The sequence below is a fragment of the Canis lupus genome, chromosome 23, assembly GCF_048164855.1.
Source record: "Canis lupus baileyi chromosome 23, mCanLup2.hap1, whole genome shotgun sequence".
Lineage (NCBI taxonomy): Eukaryota > Metazoa > Chordata > Mammalia > Carnivora > Canidae > Canis > Canis lupus.
This window is the reverse complement of record NC_132860.1, coordinates 24,950,010-24,973,664: the sequence shown is the minus strand read 5'-3', so window position 1 is coordinate 24,973,664 and position 23,655 is coordinate 24,950,010. Positions and strand designations below refer to the sequence as shown.

General features: G+C 41.7%; 1 protein-coding gene across 1 annotated transcript; it reads left to right on the top strand.

The window, feature by feature from the left end:
• Window positions 1-808: 808 nt before the first annotated feature.
• LOC140615322 (olfactory receptor 52B4-like) lies at window positions 809-1,768 on the top strand. The gene has a single exon (XM_072795227.1). It carries the CDS (start codon window positions 809-811, stop codon window positions 1,766-1,768), a length of 960 nt encoding a protein of 319 aa, XP_072651328.1.
• The last annotated feature ends 21,887 nt before the right edge of the window (window positions 1,769-23,655 follow it).

Genomic DNA, 23,655 nt, shown 5'->3' with positions numbered 1-23,655 from the left:
TCGCATCTTTATAAAACCTTTTCCAAACTCCTGGGAAGCTCTCCATGTTTTCACAGCTCCTTGTGTTTAATATTTCCTTTACATTATCCATATCGTTTAGGTATTTTACTTAATTGTCTTCCCCAAGTAGGTCCTCCAGGAGCCATGGTAGGTGCTCAGTGAGACTTGATAAATTATAGTCAATTCAGTGACCAGTTTCTTTTTGAGATGCATATCACATTCTGATGGTCAAAGTGGAAATTGCAGGATTTGTTTTTCACAGCTCTTAACTGTTTATAACAATCTGAGATTAAGATCTATGGCATTCTAGAACTGGAATAATTCTCTTAAAGGCCAGCTAATCCAACTTCTTTGCAACATTATATTTAAAGCAATAAAGAGAGACCCATAGCAGGGCAATAATTTTACTGAGATCACATAGTGAATAAAATGTCAAAATCTTAACCCATGTTCCCTGACTTTCTGTCTAGGATTTTTTGCACTGCTCATCCAGTGAAAAATGATCTATTCCTATCTCCCCTACTTCAACTCTATTCACCTTTTTTGGCAAAAGAGAAGAGGTGACTGCAAATCTTTTTTTTAATTAGATAAAATCTTTAAAAGATTATTAATCTATTTATGAGAGACAGAGGGAGAAAGGCAGAGACATAGGCAGAGGGAGATGCAGGCTTCCAGCAAGGGAGCCTGATGTGGACTTGATCCTAGGACCCCGGGATCATAACCTGAGCCAAAGGCAGAGGCTTAACCACTAAGCTACCCCGGTGCCCTGCAAATCTTATACACCAACACCCAGTGACTTGTCCTGGGAATGGCAACCCTCAACCACACTATTATCAGCCATTCATTCTTCATTCTGCTGGGCATCCCTGGCCTGGAAGACCAGCACACATGGATTTCTCTTCCTTTCTTTATTTCCTACCTGGTTGCTGTCCTTGGGAATATCCTCCTTGTCTTCATCATCATCACTGAACGCAGTCTCCATGAACCTATGTACTTCTTCCTCTGCATGCTAGCTGTGGCCGACCTCATCCTGTCCACTACCACTGTGCCCAAAGCACTGGCCATATTCTGGTTCCATGCAGGGGAGATCTCTCTTGATGGCTGTGTTACTCAAATCTTTTTCATCCATGCCACATTCATTGCTGAATCAGGGATTCTGCTGGCCATGGCATTTGACCGCTATGTGGCCATCTGTGACCCATTGCGCTATACTATGGTGCTCAGTCATACAGTAATCATAAGGGTTGGCTTGGCTGTGGTTCTGAGAAGCTTCTCTGTGATACTCCCAGATGTGTTCCTGGTGAAGAGACTGTCTTTCTGCCATAGCAATGTGCTACCACATACCTACTGCGAGCACATGGCTGTTGCCAAGTTTGCTTGTGCTGATATTCGTGTCAATGTCTGGTACGGCTTGTCTGTTCTCCTCTCTACTGTAGTGGTAGATGCCTTGCTCATCTTGGTTTCCTACACCCTCATCCTCAATGCAGTCTTCCACCTCCCTTCCCGAGAAGCCCGGCAAAAGGCCCTGGGCACCTGTGGCTGCCACCTTGGGGTCATTTCCATGTTCTACTTGCCTGGCATTTTTACAATAATTACCCAGCGGTTTGGGCAACATGTTCCCCTCCACACTCACATTCTGCTGGCCAATATCTGCATGTTAGCTCCTCCCATGCTGAACCCTATCATTTATGGGGTCAAGACCAAACAGATTCGAGAGCGTGTGGTCAGTACTTTTCACAGTGGAACCATGCTGAGTCTGTGTGACTGATAAGGTGGTATGTTTACCATTATAGGGTTTCACATTTTATTTCCCTGCTTTTGTAGATCCTTTTGAAATGAGGGTTCTATGGACTGTGAACAAAGTGATATATTATGACTTTAAAAGATAGATTGCTATGTTGCCTTAAGAAGGGTAGTGTTTGGAAAAGAGCATGAGCTTTTTTGAATATAACACTAAAAGTATAAGCAATAAAAACAAATATACACGTGGGACTACATCAAACTAAAAAGCTTCTGCACACCAGAGGAAGCAATCAACGAAACAAGCAGACAACATATGGAATGGGAGAAAATATTTGTAAATCATGCATCTGACAAGTGATTAATATTCAGAATATATAAGGAACCCACACAACTCAATAACAAAACTCAATGGCAAAAGAATAACCCGATTAAAATATGGGCAAATGACCTGAAAAGACATTTTTTTCCATAGAAGACATACAAATGGCCAATAGGTACATGAAAAAATTCTCAACATCACTAATTATCAGAGAAATGCAAATTAAAATCACACTGAGATCACCCCATGCCTTTTAGCATGGCTGCTATAAAAAAGACAAGAGATAACATGTGTTGGTGAGTAAGGATGTGGAGAAAAGGAACCCTGTCCACTGTTTGTGAGAACGTAAATTGGTAGAGCCATTAAGGAAAACATCATGGGGTTCCTCAAGAAATGAAAGCAGTCACTAGAACTGCTATATAACCCAGAAATTCCACTTCTGCATGGAATATATATGAAGGAAATGAAATCACTATCTCAAAGAGATAATTGCACTCCCTCATGTTCATCGGAGCATTATTTACTATAGCCAAGACATGGAAACAACCTATTTGTCCACAAAGAAAATGATAAAGAAAATGTGATACACACACACACACACACACACACAATGGAATACTATTCAGTCACAAAAGGAAATTTGTAACATTTGTGACAACATGGATGAATCTTGAGGGCATTTTGTTGAGTAAAATAAGTCAGAAAAAGACAAATATTGTATGATCTCACTTATATATGGAATCTAAAAGTAAACCAAACCCATAGAACAGATTGATGTTTTCTAGAGGTGAGTAGTGGGGTATGGGAGAAATTGGTGAAGGAAGTAAAAGTGTACAACTTCCAGGTATAAGAGAAATAAGTTCTGGGAATGTAATGTACATGCATGGTGACTACTATAGTCAATAATGTATTGTATGTTTGAAGGCCTCTAAGAGAGTAGATCTTAAAGTTCTTAACACATGCAGAAATATTTAACTATGTAAAGTGGTGCATGAGTTAACTAACCTTAACTGTGGTAATCATTTTGCAATATAGATGTATTAAATCATTATGTTGTATACCTTAAACTTATAAAATGTTGTATATCAATTATATCTTAATAAAGCTGGAAAAAATGGTACATATATACAGTGGAATATTATTAACCTAATAAAAAGGAGAAAATTCTGTCATTTGTAACAAGGATGAACCTAAAGGATGTTATACTAAATGAAATAAGACAGACACAGAAAAAGAAATACTATATGATCATTTATATGTGTAATGTAAAAAAGACAGACTTACAGAAAGCAGAGAGTAGAATGGTGGTTTGCCAGGGGCAAAGGGACTGGGGTGGGGAGGGGATAGGTGTTGGCTGAAGATTACACACTTTCAGTTATGAATTCGGAGATCTAATGTACAATATGATGACTATAGTTAATTCATTATTGTATACTTGCTGAGAATTGATATTAAGTGTTCTCACTACACATACACAAAAGATAACTATGTGAGAATCTGTCAATCAGGCTGAATGTGGTAATCATTTCACAAAATGTACATATATATTGTAAACCTTAGGTGTACACAGTTTTTCTGTCAATTGCACTACAATGATGCTGGAAAAAATTTAGAATATGTAGTTTTGTAAAAAGGGAGGGGTACAATAATTTCTAAATTCCTTGATTATACCTTTATCATATGGCTGTGATAGAACTAAAAAATATAAACAGAATCTTGAATATGTATGATAGTAAACAGCAGATAAGTTTTTAACTTCTGCCTTAGCTTCTTTATCTTTAAATATTTGGTGTGAAATCTCTACTATTTAATTCCTTTCAATGGGGCCTAAGGGGAGGGAAGTATGTCATTCTGTAGTGGACATCTCCAAGTACTGTGGTAATCTGATATGACAAAGTATTTCGATTTTGAGAAATGAGAATATTTAAGTACATATCATTATGGTAGTTTTCTCCTACCAGTATATAGATAAAGGGAACAAACCATCTTTATACTGGTCAAGTCAGAGACCTAGAAGCAGAAAAGTGGATTTTATAATTTACCCTTAAAAAATTTTTCTGTGAACTTGACATACAGAATCATGCCGTTCCCCAGTACACCCCTATTCACGTAGGACTGAGTGCTCCTTTTCTTCCTTCATTTTATCAACTAAGACATCATTGACTTAGCCAAGTAACATTGATTTATCTCTGTAATATTGTCATCTTTACTGAGGATTCTGTTCTTTTTATCCTTCCTTCAAAGTAACTTCTTCTGTCCAGTGTTAAGAAAGACCTATATTTATTCTTAAAAATAATTCTATCAATAAACTTCAAGGTCACTGAGATCTTTGTACAGTATCTAAATTTCATGAAATGAATACTTACCAGAGGTACTGAGAGCAATCTGAGATTCTCTTTTTTAATTCCACTGTAGTTAACATACGATGGGATATTAGTTGCAGGAATATAATAAAGTGATCCAACAGACCCATCTATTAGTATTAAGTGCTCATCAAGATAAGAGTACTTTTGAAAAGGTTTTTATTTATTTATTTAATTTTTATTTATTTATATATTTTTTGTATATATTTTATTTTTATTTCTATTTTATTTTTTTCATAATAAATTTATTTTTTATTGGTGTTCAATTTGCCAAATACAGAATAACACCCAGTGCTCATCCTGTCAAGTGCCCACCTCAGTGCCCACCACCCAGTCACCCCACCCCCCACCCACCTCCCCTTCCACCACCCCTAGATTGTTTCCTAGAGTTAGGAGTCTTTCATTTTCTGTCTCCCTTTCTGATATTTCCCACTTATTTTTTTTGTATATATGTTTTAAACTGGAGTTCGAATTGGCAAATATACCATAACACCCGGTGCTCATTCAGTCAAGTACCCCTTTCAGTGCCCGATACAGTCACCCCAACCGCCGTCCACCTTCCTTTCCACCACCCCTTGTTTGTTTCCCAGATGTAGGTGTCTCTCATGTTCCGTCACCCTCAAGATATTTCCAACTTATTTTTCTCTCATTTCCCCTTTATTCCCTTTCACTATTTTTTATATTCCCCAAATGAATGAGACCATATAATGTTTGTCCTTCTCCAATTGACTTACTTCACTCAGCGTAATACCTTCCAGGTCCCTCCAGGTGGAAGAAAATGGTGGGTACTTGCTGTTTCTTTTTTTTTTTTTTAATAAAATAATTTTTATTGGTGTTCAATTTACCAGCATACAGAATAACATTCAGTGCTCATCACGTCAAGTGCCCGTCACCCATTCACCCCCACCCCCCGCCCTCCTCCCCTTCCACCACCCCTAGTTCGTGTCCCAGAGTTAGGAGTCTTTATGTTCTGTCTCCCTTTCTGATATTTCCCACACATTTCTTCTCCCTTCCCTTATATTACCTTTCACTATTATTTATATTCCCCAAATGAATGAGAACATATAATGTTTGAGCTTCTCCGATTGACTTACTGCACTCAGCATAATACCCTCCAGTTCCATCCACGTTGAAGCAAATGGTGGGTATTTCTCGTTTCTAATGGCTGAGTAATATTCCATTATATACATAAACCACATCTTCTTCATCCATTCATCTTTCGATGGACACCGAGGCTCCTTCCACAGTTTGGCTATTGTGGACATTGCTGCTAGAAACATTGGGGTGCAGGTGTCCCGGCGTTACATTGTATCTGTATCTTTGGGATAAATCCCCAACAGTGCAAATGCTGGGTCGTAAGGCAGGTCTATTTTTAATCTTTGAGGAACCTCCACACAGTTTTCCAGGGTGGCTGCACCAGTTCACAACCCACCAACAGTGTAAGAGGGTTCCCTTTTCTCCGCATCCTCTCCAACATTTGTGGTCTCATGCCTTGTTAATTTTCCCCATTCTCCCTGGTGTGAGGTGGTATCTCATTGTGGTTTTGATTTGTATTTCCCTGATGGCAAGTGATGCGGAGCATTTTCTCATGTGCATGTTGGCCATGTCTAGGTCTTCCTCTGTGAGATTTCTGTTCATGTCTTTTGCCCATTTCATGATTGGATTGTTTGTTTCTTTGGTGTTGAGTTTAAGAAGTTCTTTATAGATCTTGGAAACTAGCCTTTTATCTGATACGTCATTTCCAAATATCTTCTCCCATTCTGTAGGTTGTCTTTTAGTTTTTTTGACCATATCCTTTGCTGTGCAAAAGCTTCTTATCTTGATGAAGTCCCAATAGTTCATTTTTGCTTTTGTTTCATTTGCCTTCGTGGATGTTAACTTGCAAGAAGTTACTGTGGCCGCGTTCAAAAAGGGTGTTGCCTGGGTTCTCCTCTAGGATTTTGATGGAATCTTGTCTCACATTTAGATCTTTCATCCGAGTTTATCTTTGTGTATGGTGCAAGAGAGTGGTCTAGTTTCATTCTTCTGCATGTGGATGTCCAATTTTCCCAGCACCATTTATTGAAGAGACTGTCTTTCTTCCAATGGATAGTCTTTCCTCCTTTATCGAATATTAGTTGCCCATAAAGTTCAGGGTCCACTTCTGGATTCTCTATTCTGTTCCACTGATCTATGTGTCTGTTTTTGTGCCAGTACCACACTGTCTTGATGACCACAGCTTTGTAGTACAACCTGAAATCTGGCATTGTGATGCCCCCAGATATGGTTTTCTTTTTTAAAATTCCCCTGGCTATTCGGGGTCTTTTCTGATTCCACACAAATCTTAAAATAATTTGTTCTAACTCTCTGAAGAAAGTCCATGGTATTTTGATAGGGATTGCATTAAACGTGTATATTGCCCTGGGTAACATTGACATTTTCACAATATTAATTCTGCCAATCCATGAGCATGGAATATTTTTCCATCTCTTTGTGTCTTCCTCAATTTCTTTCAGAAGTGTTCTATAGTTTTGAGGGTATAGATCCTTTACATCTTTGGTGAGGTTTATTCCTAGGTATCTTATGCTTTTGGGTGCAATTGTAAATGGGATTGACTCCTTAATTTCTCTTTCTTCAGTCTCATTGTTAGTGTATAGAAATGCCACTGACTTCTGGGCATTGATTTTGTATCCTGCCACGCTACCGAATTGCTGTATGAGTTCTAGCAATCTTGGGGTGGAGACTTTTGGGTTTTCTATGTAGAGTATCATGTCATCGGCGAAGAGGGAGAGTTTGACTTCTTCTTTGCCAATTTGAATGCCTTTAATGTCTTTTTGTTGTCTGATTGCTGAGGTTAGGACTTCCAGTACTATGTTGAACAGCAGTGGTGAGAGTGGACATCCCTGTCTTGTTCCTGATCTTAGGGGAAAGGCTCCCAGTGCTTCCCCATTGAGAATGATATTTGCTGTGGGCTTTTCATAGATGGCTTTTAAGATGTCGAGGAATGTTCCCTCTATCCCTACACTCTGAAGAGTTTTGATCAGGAATGGATGCTGTATTTTGTCAAATGCTTTCTCTGCATCTAATGAGAGGATCATATGGTTCTTGGTTTTTCTCTTGCTGATATGATGAATCACATTGATTGTTTTATGGGTGTTGAACCAGCCTTGTGTCCCAGGGATAAATCCTACTTGGTCATGGTGAATAATTTTCTTAATATACTGTTGGATCCTATTGGCCAGTATCTTGTTGAGAATTTTTGCACCCATGTTCATCAGGGATATTGGTCTGTAATTCTCCTTTTTGGCGGGGTCTTTGTCTGGCTTTGGAATTAAGGTGATGCTGGCTTCATAGAACGAATTTGGAAGTACTCCATCTCTTTCTATCTTTCCAAACAGCTTTAGGAGAATAGGTATGATTTCTTCTTTAAACGTTTGATAAAATTCTCCTGGGAAGCCATCTGGCCCTGGACTCTTGTGTCTTGGGAGGTTTTTGATGACTACTTCAATTTCCTCCCTGGTTATTGGCCTGTTCAGGTTTTCTATTTCTTCCTGTTCCAGTTTTGGTAGTTTGTGGCTTTCCAGGAATGCGTCCATTTCTTCTAGATTGCCTAATTTATTGGCGTATAGCTGTTCATAATATGTTTTTAAAATCGTTTGTATTTCCTTGGTGTTGGTAGTGATCTCTCCTTTCTCATTCATGATTTTATTAATTTGAGTCTTCTCTCTCTTCTTTTTAATAAGGCTGGCTAATGGTTTATCTATCTTATTAATTCTTTCAAAGAACCAACTCCTGGTACTGTTGATCTGTTCCACAGTTCTTCTGGTCTCGATTTCGTTGAGTTCTGCTCGAATCTTTATTAACTCCCTTCTTCTCTTGGGTGTAGGATCTATTTGCTGTTTTTTCTCTAGCTCCTTTATGTGTAAGGTTAGCTTTTGTATTTGAGTTCTTTCCAGTTTTTGAATGGATGCTTGTATTGCGATGTATTTCCCCCTTAGGACTGCTTTTGCTGCATCCCAAAGATTTTGAACGGTTGTATCTTCATTCTCATTAGTTTCCATGAATCTTTTTAATTCTTCCTTAATTTCTTGGTTGACCCTTTTATCTTTTAGCAGGATGGTCCTTAACCTCCATGTGTTTGAGGTCCTTCCAAACTTCTTGTTGTGATTTAGTTCTAATTTCAAGGCATTATGGTCCGAGAATATGCAGGGGACAATCCCAATCTTTTGGTATCGGTTCAGACCCGATTTGTGACCCAATATGTGGTCTATTCTGGAGAAAGTTCCATGTGCGCTTGAGAAGAATGTGTATTCAGTTGAGTTTGGATGTAAAGTTCTGTAGATATCTGTGATATCCATCTGGTCCAGTGTATCATTTAAAGCTTTCGTTTCTTTGGAGATGTTTTGCTTAGAAGACCTATCGAGTATAGAAAGAGCTAGATTGAAGTCACCAAGTATAAGTGTATTATTATCTAAGTATTTCTTCACTTTGGTTAATAATTGATTTATATATTTGGCAGCTCCCACATTCGGAGCGTATATATTGAGGATTGTTAAGTCCTCTTGTTGAATAGATCCTTTAAGTATGATATAGTGTCCCTCTTCATCTCTCACTACAGTCTTTGGGGTAAATTTTAGTTTATCTGATATAAGGATGGCTACCCCTGCTTTCTTTTGAGGACCATTCGAATGGTAAATGGTTCTCCAACCTTTTATTTTCAGGCTGTAGGTGTCCTTCTGTCTAAAATGAGTCTCTTGTAGACAGCAAATAGATGGGTCCTGCTTTTTTATCCAGTCTGAAACCCTGCGCCTTTTGATGGGGTCATTAAGCCCGTTCACATTCAGAGTTACTATTGAGAGATATGAGTTTAGTGTCATCATGATATCTATTCAGTCTTTGTATTTGTGGACTGTTCCACTGAACTTCTTCTTAAAGGGGAATTTTAAGAGGCCCCCTTAAAATTTCTTGCAGAGCTGGTTTGGAGGTCACATATTCTTTTAGTTGCTGCCTGTCTTGGAAGCTCTTTATCTCTCCTTCCATTTTGAATGAGAGCCTTGCTGGATAAAGTATTCTTGGTTGCATGTTCTTCTCATTTAGGACCCTGAATATATCCTGCCAGCCCTTTCTGGCCTGCCAGGTCTCTGTGGAGAGGTCTGTTGTTACCCTAATACTCCTCCCCATAAAAGTCAGGGATTTCTTGTCTCTTGCTGCTTTAAGGATCTTCTCTTTATCTTTGGAATTTGCAAGCTTCACAATTAAATGTCGAGGTGTTGAACGGTTTTTATTGATTTTAGGGGGGGATCTCTCTATTTCCTGGATCTGAATGCCTGTTTCCCTTCCCAGATTAGGAAAGTTTTCAGCTAGAATTTGTTCAAATACATATTCTGACCCTCTGTCCCTTTCGGCGCCCTCGGGAACCCCAATTAAACGTAGGTTTTTCTTTCTCAGGCTGTCGTTTATTTCCCTTAATCTATCCTCATGGTCTTTTAATTGTTTGTCTCTTTTTTCCTCAGTTTCCCTCTTTGCTATCAACTTGTCTTCTATGTCACTCACTCGTTCTTCCACCTCGTTAACCCTCGTCGTTAGGACTTCTAGTTTGGATTGCATCTCATTCAATTGATTTTTAATTTCTGCCTGATTAGCTCTAAATTCTGCAGTCATGAAGTCTCTTGAGTCCTTTATACTTTTTTCTAGAGCCACCAGTAGCTGTATAATAGTGCTTCTGAATTGGCTTTCTGACATTGAATTGTAATCCAGATTTTGTAACTCTGTGGGAGAGAGGACTGTTTCTGATTCTTTCTTTTGAGGTGAGGTTTTCCTTCTAGTCATTTTGCTCAGTGCAGAGTGGCCAAAAGCAAGTTGTATTGGGAAAAAGAGAAAAAGAGAGGAGAGAAAGAAGGAAAGAAAAGAGAAAGAGAAAAAAAAGGGAAGAAAAAGAAAAAAAAAAACGAAAAAAAAAAAGGGAAGAAAAAGGGAAAGAAAAAGAAAGGAGAAAAAAAAGGGGGTGGGGGAAGGATACAAATCAAAAAGCAAAATAAAACAAAAACAAAAACAAAAACAAACAAACAAAAAAAGAACCACCGGGGAGTATCTTCTGATTCTGTGTACTTTAAGTCCCTTGGCTTCTCCTGGAAGTTGTCCGTCTAGCTGGTGTTCTGGGGGAGGGGCCTGTTGTGCTGATTTTCAGGTGTTAGCAGTTGGGGGAGCTGCTGTGCCCCTGCCTGGTGCAGGGCTCAGTGGGGGTTGTTTACCCCGTGAGGCCGCAGGAGGAACAGCCCCAGTGGCGGGGCAGCTCTGGAAACCTGGATTCAGCTCCGGCAGGAACTCCGTCTGCAGGGCCTGGAGGCTCCGGGGCGGGGCCGCTGATCTGCTCAGCTCGGGGCAGGAGCGTCCTTGCTGTCCTGGGCCCTCCCGGCCTTTGCCTGTCCCGGGGGAGGCCGGATCCTGGGCTGTGTCCCGGCGCCCTGTGCTCCGGAGCCTGCGCTGGTGGATTCGCGCTTCCGGGCCGCACAGCCCCCTCCGCGGAGCCGCCGCCCGAGCCCCTCCGAGCTGCTCCTGGAACCGCGCAGCCCCCTCCGCACGGAGCCTCTTCCTCTGCCAGAGCCCGTCCGAGCTGCTCCCGGGGCCGCGCAGCCCCCTCCGCGGAGCCGCCGCCCGAGCCCCCAGAGCTGCTCCGGGTCCCGCCGGGTCCCGCCGTGCGCGCTGCAGCCCTTAGGGAGCTCGGCGCACTCTCCTGGGCGCGCAGTTGCTGTTACTGTCCCGGGGAGCCCGAGGGCATCCTCGCCCTCCTGGGTCCTGCTCCACCTCCCCACGAGCCCCTTTCTGCCCGGGAAGGTCGGTGCAGCTCCTGCTCCTCCGGGACGGGGCTCTCCTGTCCTGGGGACACTCGCCCTGGCCTCAGCCCGGCTCCTCGCGGGGCCCCTCCCCCTTGGAGGCCTTTGTTCCTTTATTTCTTTTTCCCCCGTCTTCCTACCTTGATAGAAGCGCGAATTCTTCTCACTGTAGCATTCCAGCTGGTCTCTCTTTAAATCTCAGGCCGAATTCATAGATTTTCAGGATAATTTGAAGGTTTTCTAGGTAGTTTGGTGGAGACAGGTGATTTGGAGACCCTACTCTTCCGCCATCTTGCTCCTCCCCCCCCCCTCCTTTCTCATTCATGATTTTATTAATTTGAGTATCCTCTCTTTTCTTTTTAATAATGCTGGCTAATGGTTTATCTATCTTATTAATTCTTATAAAGAACCAACTCCTGGTTTTGTGGATGTGTTCCACAGTTCTTCTGGTCTCTATTTCATTGAGTTCTGCTTGAATCTTATTAACTCTTCTTCTGCTGGGTGTAGGATCTATTTGCTGTTTTTTCTCCTGCTCCTTTAGGTCCAAGGTTGGCTTTTGTATTTGATTTCTTTACAGTTTTTGGGTGGATGCTTTATTGCGATGTATTTCCCCTCAGGACTCCTTTTGCTGTATCCTAAGATTTTGAACAATGTATCTTCCTTCTCATTAGTTTCCATGAATCTTTTTTAATTCTTCTCTAATTTCCTGCTTGACCCTTTCATCTTTTAGCAGGATGGTCCTTAACTTCCACATGTTTGAAATCCTTCCAAACGTCTTCTTGTGATTTAGTTCTAATTTCAAAGCATTATGGTCTGAAAATACGCAGGGGACGATCCCAATCTTTTGGTATCGGTTCAGACCTGATTTGTGACCCAGTATGTGGTCTATTCTGGAAAATGTTCCATGTGCACTTGAGAAGAATGTGTATTCAGTTGAGTTTGGATGTAAAGTTCTGTAAATATCTGTGAAATCCATCTGGTTCAGTGTATCATTTAAAGCTCTCGTTTCTTTGGATATGTTGTGCTTAGAAGACCTGTCGATTGTAGAAAGCACGACATTGAAGTCACCAAGTATAAGTGTATTATTATCTAAGTATGTCTTAACTTTGGTTATTTATTGATTGATATACTTGGCAGCTCCCACATTCGGGGCATATATATTGAGGATTGTTACCTCCTCTTGTTTGATAGATCCTTTAAGTATGATATAGTGTCCCTCTTCATCTCTCACTACAGTCTTTGGGGTAAATTTTAGTTTCATTTAGTTTAGTTTATCTGATATAAGGATGGCTACCCCTGCTTTCTTTTGAGGACCATTTGAATGGTAAATGGTTCTCCAACCTTTTATTTTCAGGCTGTAGGTGTCCTTCTGTCTAAAACGAGTCTCTTGTATACAGGCAATAGATGAGTCTTGCATTTTATGCGTCTGAAACCCTCACCTTTTGATGGGTTCATTAAGTCCAATAAAGTTCAGAGTTCATATTGAAATATATGAATTTAGTTTCATCATGATACCTATTCAGTCCTTATTTTTTTGGATTGTTCCATTGGACTTTCTCATTCTTTTATAGAGTTCCCCTTAATATTTCTTGGAGAACTGGTTTGGTGGTCACATATTCTTTCAGTTTCTGCCTATCTTGGTAGTTCTTTATCTCTCCTTCCATTCTGAATGAGAGCCTTGCTGGATAAAGTATTCTTGGCTGCAGGTTCTTTTCATTTAGGACCCTGAATATATCCTGCCAGCCCTTTCTGGCCTGCCAGGTCTCTGTGGATAGGTCTGCTGTTAATCTAATATTTCTCCCCATAAAATTTAGAGATTTCTTGTCTCTTGCTGCTTTAAGGATCTTCTGTTTATCGTTGGAATTTGCAAGCTTCACTATTAAATGTCGAGGTGTTGAACGGTTTTTATTGATTTTAGTGGGGAATCTGTCTATTTCCTGGATCTGAATGCCTGTTTCCCGTCTCAGATTAGGAAAGTTTTCAGCTATGATTTGTTCAAATATACTTTCTGGTCCTCTGTCCCTTTCAGCTCCCTCGGGAACTACAATTAAACGTAGATTTTTCTTCCTGAGGCTGTCATTTATTTTCTTTAATCTATCCTCATGATCTTTTAATTGTTTTTTTCTTTTTTCCTCAGTTTCCCTCTTTGCTATCAACTTGTGTTCTTCGTAACTCACTCATTCTTCTACCTCGTTAACCCTAGTTGTCGTTAGGACCTCTAGTTTGGATTGCATCTCATTTAATTGATTTTTAACTTCTGCCTGATTAGATGTAAATTCTGCAGTCATGAAGTCTCTTGAGTCCTTTATGCTTTTTTCTAGAGACACCAGTAGCTTTATCATTGTGCTTGTGAATTGGCTTTCTGTCATTGAATTGTAATCCAAAATTTGTAACTCTGTGGGAGAGAGGACTGTGTCTGATTCTTTCTTTTGAGGTGAAGTTTTCCATCTAGTCATTTTGCTCAGTGCAGAGTGGCCAAAAACAAGTTGTATTGGAAAAAGGAGAAAAAGAGAGAAGAGAAAGAAGAAAAGAAAAAGGAAAAAAAAAGAAGAAGGACAAAAAAGAGAGAGAAGAGTAGAAAAGAAAAAAGGTGGGGGGGGGAGGAAGCAAACAGAAAACAAAAAACAAGAAGGAGAATCCTGTGATTCTATATATTGTAAATCCCTCAACTTCCCCTGGAGCTTTCCATTGCTGCTTGGTCAATAATTTGTTTTTCCCCTGTCCGTCTAGCTGGTCTTCCGGGGGTGGGGGCGGGCCTGCTGTGCTGATTCTCAGGTGTCAGCACTTGGGTGAGTTGCTCCGCCCTCTCTGGTGCATGGCTCAGTGTGAATTGTTTATCATTTGAGGCCCCAGGAGGAACAACAAGAGTGGCGGTGGCCAGCTCTCCAGCCCTGGAGTCAGCTCGCACAGTAACTATCACAGCTCCCAGTCCGCAGGGACCTGGATGCTCCCGGGGCACGGTGTGGTGGGGGGCGATCTGCACAGCTCGGGCGGTCAGGCTGCAGGAGCCTCCTCGCTGTCCTGTGTCCTCCCGGCCTCTGCCTGTCCCAGGGGGAGTGCTGGGTCCTGGGCTGTGTCCCCTGGGCCCTGGGCTTCCCGGCCTGCCCCGCTGGAATCGCACGCCAGGGCCGCGCAGCCCCCTCTGCTTGGCGCCTCTGTTGGAGCCACCGCCGAGCTGTTCCTGGGGCCTTTCCGGGCATGCGCTGCAGCCCTTTAGCGAGCTCGGCCGCGGGATGTGGCGCTCTCCCGGGGGCGCAGGTGTCTGTTAGTGTCCCTGGGAGCCTGAGGGCATCCCCGCCCTCCTGGGATCCTGCCCGAGCTCCCTGCGAGGGCCTTTCTTCCCGGGAAGATTGGTGAAGCTCCTGCTTCTCCGAGACGGGGCTCTCCTGTCCTGGGGACACTCGCCCAGGCCTTAGCCCGGCTCCTCGCGGGCCCCTCCCCCTTGGATGCCTTTTATTTCTTTATTTCTTTTTCCCCGTCTTCCTACCTTGATAGAAGCGCTAACTCTTCTCACTGTAGCCTTCCAGCTGGTCTCTCTTTAAATCTCAAGCTGAATTCATAGGTTTTCAGGATGATTTGAAAGTTATCTAGGTAATTTGGTGGACAGGTGACTTGGGGACCCTACTCCTCCGCCATCTTACCCTGCCTCCTGATTCTTTCTTTTGTTGTGAGTTCTTTCTAGTCATTTTGCTCATTGCAGAGTGTGTAAAAATGAGTTGTACTTGTTAGAAGTGCAAACTCTTCTCTCTGTTGTGTTCCAGCTGTTCTCTATTTAAATGTCATGTTGAATTTGTATGTTTTCAGGATGATTTGAAATTTATCTAGGTAAGTTGGTGGGGACAGGTGACTTGGGGATCCTACTCCTCTGCCATCTTGCCCTGGCACCCCCTTTTTTAAGTTTTTATTTATTTATTTATTTTAATATAAATTTATTTTTTATTGGTGTTCAATTTGCCAACATACAGAATAACACCCAGTGCTCATCCCATCAAGTGCCCCCATCAGTGCCTGTCACCCATTCACCCCCACCCCCCGCCCTCCTCCCCTTCCACCACCCCTAGTTCGTTTCCCAGAGTTAGGAGTCTTTATGTTCTGTCTCCTTTTCTGATATTTCCTACCATTTCTTCTCCATTCCCTTCTATTTCCTTTCACTATTATTTATATTCCCCAAATGAATGAGAACATATAATGTTTGTCCTTCTCTGATTGACTTGTTTCACTCAGCATAATACCCTCCAGTTCCATCCACATTGAAGTAAACGGTGGGTATTTGTCATTTCTAATGGCTGAGTAATATTCCACTGTATACATAGACCACATCTTCTTTATCCATTCATCTTTTGATGGACACGGAGGCTCCTTCCACAGTTTGGCTATTGTGGACATTGTTGCTAGAAACATCGGGGTGCAGGTGTCCTGGTGTTTCATTGCATCTGTATCTTTGGGGTAAATCCTCAACAGTGTAATTGCTGGGTCGTAGGGCAGGTCTATTTTTCTTTTATAAGTTTTTAAAGTAGGCTCCATGCCCAGTGTGGAGCCCAACATGGGGCCTGAACTCGCAATTCTGAGAGCAAGAGTCAGAGGCTCAACCAATTGAGCCACCAAGGTGCTCCACAATGAGTGTATTCTTAATCCCGTTCATCTATTTTACCCATGCCCCAACCCACCTTCACTATGGTAACCATGTTTGTTCTCTGTGGTTAAGAGTCTGTTCTTTGGCTTCTCTCTCTCTCTCTTTTGTTCTTTAGTTTGTTTCTTAAATTCCCCATATGAATGAAATAACATAGCATTTGTCTTTCCCTGACTAATTTATTTCACTAAGCATTATACTTTCTAGATCCATCCATGTTATTGGAAATGCCAAGATTTCATTCTTTTTAATGCATGAATAATATTTTTTTGTGTATGTATTTACCTACATCTTTATCCATTCACATAGTGATGACACTTGGGCTGCTTCCATAAATTGGCTACTGTAAATAATGCTGCAATAAACATAGAGATAGGGGAGGGGCAAGATGGCGGAAGAGTATGGTTACCAAATCACCTGTCCCCACCAAATTACCTAGATAACCTTCAAATCATCCTGAAAATCTACAAATTCGGCCTGAGATTTAAAGAGAGAACAGCTGAAACGCTACAGTGAGAAGAGTTCGTGCTTCTATCAAGGTAGGAAGACGGGGAAAAAGACATAAAGAAACAAAAGGCCTCCAAGGGGGAGGGGCCCCCCGCAAGGAGCCAGGCTGAGGTCGGGGCGAGTGTCCCCAGGACAGGAGAGCCCCGTCCGGGAGAAGCAGGAGCTGCACCAACCTTCCCGGGCGGAAAGGTGCCTGCAGGGAGTTAGAGCAGGACCCCAGGAGGGCGGGGGTGCCTCCAGCTCCCTGGGACACTAACAGACACCTGCGCGCCCAGGAGAGTGCGCCGAGCTCCCTAAGGGCTGCTGCGCGCACGGCGGGACCCGGAGCACCTCGGGGGGCTCTGGCTGCGGCTCCGCGGAGGGGGCTGCGGGGCGGGAGCGCGAATCCAACAGCGCAGGCCCCCGAGCACTGGGCACCGGGACACAGCCCAGGATCCGGCCTCCCCCGGCACAGGCAGAGGCCGGGAGGGCCCAGGACAGCAAGGACTCTCCTGCCCGGAGCTGAGCAGATCAGCGGCCCCGCCCCGGAGCCTCCAGGCCCTGCAGACGGAGAGCTCCGGAGTTACTGCGGGAGCTGACCCAGGTTTCCAGAGCTGTGGCAGCCACGGGGGTTGTTCCTCCTGGGGCTTCACGGGGTAAACAACCCCCACTGAGCCCTGCACCAGGCAGGGGGCAGAGCAGCTCCCCCAAGTGATAACACCTGAAAATCAGCACAGCAGGCCCCTCCCCCAGAAGACCAGCAAGGCGGACAAGTTCCAGGGTAAGTCAAGGGACTTAAAGTATATAGAATCAGAAGATACTCCCCCGTGTTTTTTTTTTTTTCTTTTTGATTTCTGATTCCTTCCCCCACCCTTTTTTCACCTTTCTTTCTTTTTCTTTCTCTTTTTCTTCTCTTTTTTCCTTTTTCTTTTTCTCTTTTCTTTCCTTCTTTCTCTCTCTTTTTCTCCTTTTCCCAATACAACTTGTTTTTGGCCACTCTGCACTGAGCAAAATGACTAGAAGGAAAACCTCACCTCAAAAGAAAGAATCAGAAACAGTCCTCTCTCCCACAGAGTTACAAAAATCTGGATTACAATTCAATGTCAGAAAGCCAATTCAGAAGCACTATTATACAGCTACTGGTGGCTCTAGAAAAAAGCATAAAGGACTCAAGAGACTTCATGACTGCAGAATTTAGATCCAATAAGGCAGAAATTAAAAATCAATTGAATGAGATGCAATCCAAACTAGAAGTCCTAACGACGAGGGTTAACGAGGTGGAAGAACGAGTGAGTGACATAGAAGACAAGTTGACAGCAAAGAGGGAAACTGAGGAAAAAAGAGACAATTAAAAGACCATGAAGACAGATTAAGAGAAATAAACTGCGGCCTGAGGAAGAAAAACCTACCTTTAATGGGGGTTCCCGAGGGCGCTGAAAGGGCCAGAGGGCCAGAATATGTATTTGAAGAAATCCTAGCTGAAAACTTTCCTAATCTGGGACGGGAAACAGGCATTCAGATCCAGGAAATAGACAGATTCCCCCCCTTCTAAAATCAATAAAAACCGTTCAACACCACCACATTTAATAGTGAAGCTTGCAAATTCCAAAGATAAAGAGAAGATCCTTAAAGCAGCAAGAGATAAGAAATCCCTGACTTTTGTGGGGAGGAGTATTAGGGTAACAGCAGACCTCTCCACAGAGACATGGCAGGCCAGAAAGGGCTGGCAGGATATATTCAGGGTCCTAAATGAGAAGAACATGCAGCCAGGAATACTTTATCCACCAAGGCTCTATTCAAAATGGAAGGAAAGATAAAGAGCTTCCAAGACTGGCAGGAACTGAAAGAATATGTGACCTCCAAACCATCTCTGCAAGAAATTTTAAGGGGGACTTTAAAATTCCCCTTTAAGAAGAAGTTCAGTGGAACAATCCACAAAAACAAGGACTGAAGAGATATCATGATGACACTAAACTCATATCTGTCAATAGTAACTCTGAACGTGAACGGGCTTAATAACCCCATCAAAAGGTGCAGGGTTTCAGACTGGATAAAAAAGCAGGACCCATCTATTTGCTGTCTACAAGAGACTCATTTTAGACATAAGGACACCTACAGCCTGAAAATAAAAGGTTGGAGAACCATTTATCATTCAAATAGTCCTCAAAAGAAAGCAGGGGTAGCCATCCTTATATCAGATAAACTAAAATTTACCCCGAAGACTGTAGTGAGAGATGAGGAGGGACACTATCTCATACTTAAAGGAACCATCCAACAAGAGGACTTAACAGTCCTCAATATATATGCCCCGAATGTGGGAGCTGCCAAATATTTAAACCAATTAATAACCAAAGTGAAGAAATACTTAGATAATAATACACTTATACTTGGTGACTTCAATCAAGCTCTTTCTACCCTCGATAGGTCTTCTAAGCACAACATCTCCAAAGAAACGAGAGCTTTAAATGATACACTGGACCGGATGGATTTCACAGATATCTACAGAACTTTACATCTAAACCCAACTGAATACACATTCTTCTCAAGTGCACATGGAGCTTTCTCCAGAATAGACCACATACTGGGTCACAAATCGGGTCTGAACCGATACCAAATGATTGGGATCATCCCCTGCATATTTTCAGACCGTAATGGCTTGAAATTAGAACTAAATCACAACAAGAAGTTTGGAAGGACCCCAAACACGTGGAGGTTAAGGACCATCCTGCTAAAAGATGAAAGGGTCAACCAGGAAATTAAGGAAGAATTAAAAAGATTCATGAAGACTAATGAGAATGAAGATACAACTGTTCAAAATCTTTGGGATGCAGCAAAAGCAGTCCTAAGGGGGAAATACATTGCAATACAAGCATCCATTCAAAAACTGGAAAGAACTCAAATACAAAAGCTAACCTTACACATAAAGGAGCTAGAGAAAAAACTGCAGATGGACCCCACGCCCAGCAGAAGAAGAGAGTTAATTAAAATTCGAGCAGAACTCAACGAAATCGAGACCAGAAGAATGTGAAACAGATCAACAGAACCAGGAGTTGGTTCTTTGAAAGAATTAATAAGATAGATAAACCATTAGCCAACTTTATTAAAAAGAAGAGAGAGGATACTCAAATTAATAAAATCATCGAAAGATGAATGGATAAAGAAGATGTGGTTTATGTATACAATGGAATATTACTCAGCCATTAGAAACGACAAATACCCACCATTTGCTTCAACGTGGATGGAACTGGAGGGTATTATGCTGAGTAAAGTAAGTCAATCGGAGAAGGACAAACAGTGTATGTTCTCATTCATTTGGGGAATATAAATAATAGTGAAAGGGAATATAAGGGAAGGGAGAAGAAAGGTGTGGGAAATATCAGAAAGGGAGATAGAACATGAGAGACTCCTAACTCTGGGAAATGAACTAGGGGTGGTGGAAGGGGAGGAGGGCGGGGGTTGGGGGAGAGTGTGTGACGGGCATTGAGGGGGACACTTGACGGGTTGAGCACTGGGTGTTATTCTGTATTTTGGTAAATTGAACCCCAATAAAAATTATTTTATTAAAAAAATAAAATCATGAATGAGAAAGGAGAGATCACTACCAACACCAAGGAAATACAAACAATTTAAAAAACATATTATGAACAGCTATACGCCAATAAATTAGGCAATCTAGAAGAAATGGACGCATTCCTGGAAAGCCACAAACTACCAAAACTGGAACAGGAAGAAATAAAAAACCTGAACAGGCCAATAACCAGGGAGGAAATTGAAGCAGTCATCAAAAACCTCCCAAGACACAAGAGTCCAGGGCCATATGGCTTCCCAGGGGAATTCTATCAAACGTTTAAAGAAGAAATCATACCTATACTACTAAAGCTGTTTGGAAAGATAGAAAGAGATGGAGTACTTCCAAATTCGTTCTATGAGGCCAGCATCACCTTAATTCCAAAACCAGACAAAGACCCCACCAAAAAGGAGAATTACAGACCAATATCCCTGATGAACATGGATGCAAAAATTCTCAACAAGATACTAGCCAATAGGATCCAACAGCACATTAAGAAAATTATTCACCATGACCAAGTAGGATTTATCCCCAGGACACAAGGCTGGTTCAACACCCGTAAAACAATCAATGTGATTCATCATATCAGCAAGAGAAAAACCAAGAACCATATGATCCTCTCATTAGATGCAGAGAAAGCATTTGACAAAATACAGCATCCATTTCTGATCAAAACTCTTCAGAGTGTAGGGATAGAGGGAACTTTCCTCGACATCTTAAAAGCCATCTATGAAAAGCCCACAGCAAATATCATTCTCAATGGGGAAGCACTGGGAGCCTTTCCTCTAAGATCAGGAACAAGACAGGGATGTCCACTCTCACCACTGCTATTCAACACAGTACTGGAAGTCCTAGCCTCAGCAATCAGACAACAAAAAGACATTAAAGGCATTCAAATTGGCAAAGAAGAAGTCAAACTCTCCCTCTTGGCTGATGACATGACACTCTACATAGAAAACCCAAAAGCCTCCACCCCAAGATTGCTAGAACTCATACAGCAATTGGGTAGCATGGCAGGATACAAAATCACTGCCCAGAAATCAATGGCATTTCTATACACTAACAATGAGACTGAAGAAAGAGAAATTAAGGAGTCAATCCCATTTACAATTGCACCCAAAAGCATAAGATACCTAGGAATAAACCTCACCAAAGAGGTAAAGGATCTATACCCTAAAAACTATAGGACACTTCTGAAAGAAATTGAGGAAGACACAAAAAGATGGAAAAATATTCCATGCTCATGGATTGGCAGAATTAATATTGTGAAAATGTCAATGTTACCCAGGGCAATTTACACGTTTAATGCAATCCCTAACAAAATACCATGGACTTTCTTCAGAGAGTTATAACAAATTATTTTAAGATTTCTATGGAATCAGAGAAGACCCCGAATAGCCAGGGGAATTTTAAAAAAGAAAACCATAGCTGAGGGCATCACAATGCCAGATTTCAGGTTGTACTACAAAGCTGTGGTCATCAAGACAGTGTGGTACTGGCACAAAAACAGACACATAGATCAATGGAAGAGAATAGAGAACTCAGAAGTGGACCCTGGACTTTATGTTCAACTAGTATTCTATAAAGGAGGAAAGACTATCCATTGGAATAAAGATAGTCTCTTCAATAAATAGTGCTGGGAAAATTGGACATCCACATGCAGAAGAATGAAACTAGACCTCTCTCTTGCACCTACACAAAGATAAACTCAAAATGGATGAAAGATCTAAATGTGAGACAAGATTCCATCAAAATCCTAGAGGAGAACACAGGCAACACCCTTTTTGAACTCAGCCACAGCAACTTCTTGCAAGATACATCCACGAAGGCAAAAGAAACAAAAGCAAAAATGAACTATTGGGACTTCATCAAGATAAGAAGCTTTTGCACAGCAAAGGATACAGTCAACAAAACTAAAAGACAACCTACAGAATGGGAGAAGATATTTGCAAATGATGTATCAGATAAAGGGCTAGTTTCCAAGATCTATAAAGAACTTCTTAAACTCAACACCAAAGAAACAAACAATCTAATCATGAAATGGGCAAAAGACATGAACAGAAATCTCACAGAGGAAGACATAGACATGGCCAACAAGCACATGAGGAAATGCTCTGTATCACTGGCCATCAGGGAAACACAAATCAAAACCACAATGAGATACCACCTCACACCAGTGAGAATGGGGAACATTAACAAGGCAGGAAACCACAAATGTTGGAGAGGATGCGGAGAAAAGGGAACCCTCTTACACTGTTGGTGGGAATGTGAACTGGTGCAGCCACTCTGGAAAACTGTGTGGAGGTTCCTCAAAGAGTTAAAAATAGACCTTCCCTACGACCCAGCAATTGCACTGTTGGGGATTTATCCCAAAGATACAGATGCAATGAAACGCCGGGACATCTGCACCCCGATGTTTCTAGCAGCAATGTCCACAATAGCCAAACTGTGGAAGGAGCCTCAGTGTCCATTGAAAGATGAATGGATAAAGAAGATGTGGTCTATGTATACAATGGAATATTACTCAGCCATTAGACACAAATACCCACCATTTGCTTCAAAGTGGATGGAACTGGAGGGTATTACGCTGAGTGAAATAAGTTAATCGTAGAAGGACAAACAGTGTATGTTCTCATTCATTTGGGGAATATAAATAATAGTGAAAAGGAATATAAGGAAGGGAGAAGAAATGTTTGGGAAATATCAGAAAAGGAGACAGAACATAAAGACTCCTAACTCTGGAGATGAACTAGGGGTGGTGGAAGGGGAGGAGGGCAGGGGGTGGGGGTGAGTGGGTGCCGGGCACTGAGGGGGACACTTGACGGGATGAGCACTGGGTGTTATTCTGCATGTTGGTAAACTGAACACCAATAAAAAATTATTTTTTTTTAAAAAATAAACATAGGGGTACAGTTATCTCTTCAAATTATTGTTTTCATGTATTTTGGGTAAATACTCAGTAGCGGATTACTGGACTGTAAGAGAGTTCTGTTTTTAATTTTTTGAGGAAACTCTATACTGTTTTCCACAATGTCTGCATCAGTTTGTATTGCCAGCAATAGTCTATAAGAGTTCTTCTGTATTGTCTTGCCAACATTTGAGTTTTTATTTTAGCTTTATTGATGGGTGTAAGGTGATATCTCATTGTGGTTTTGATTTGCATATCCCTAATGATGAGTGATGTTGAGAAATTTTCATGTGTCTATTGGGCATCTGACATTTGGAAAAATATCTGTTCATATGTTATGTCCATTTTAGATTTTTTATGTGTGTGTTGAATTGTAGAAGTTATATATATGATATTTTTTTTGAGAGAGAGAGAATGTGAAAGCAGGGCTGCGAGGGGCAGAGGCAGAGGGAGAGAGAATTTTAAGCAGGCTCCACACTCAGCATCCAGCCCAATTTGGAGCTTGGTCTCACAACTCTGAGATCATGAACTGAGCCAAAATCAAGAGTTAAATGCTTAACCAACTGAGCCACCCATGCACCCCAATTTAAAATATATTTTGAATACTATCCCTTTATTGCCTGTGTTCTCCTCTAGGATTTGTATGATATCACATTTTTAGGTCTCACATTTAAATAATTCATTTTGAGTTTTGTGTATGGTGAAAGAAAGTGGTCATGTTTCATTCTTTTGCATGTAGCTGTCTGGTTTTCCCACCACCATTTGTTGAAGAGATCGTCCTTTTCCCATTGCATATTCTTGCCGACTTTGTCAAAGATTAATTGAC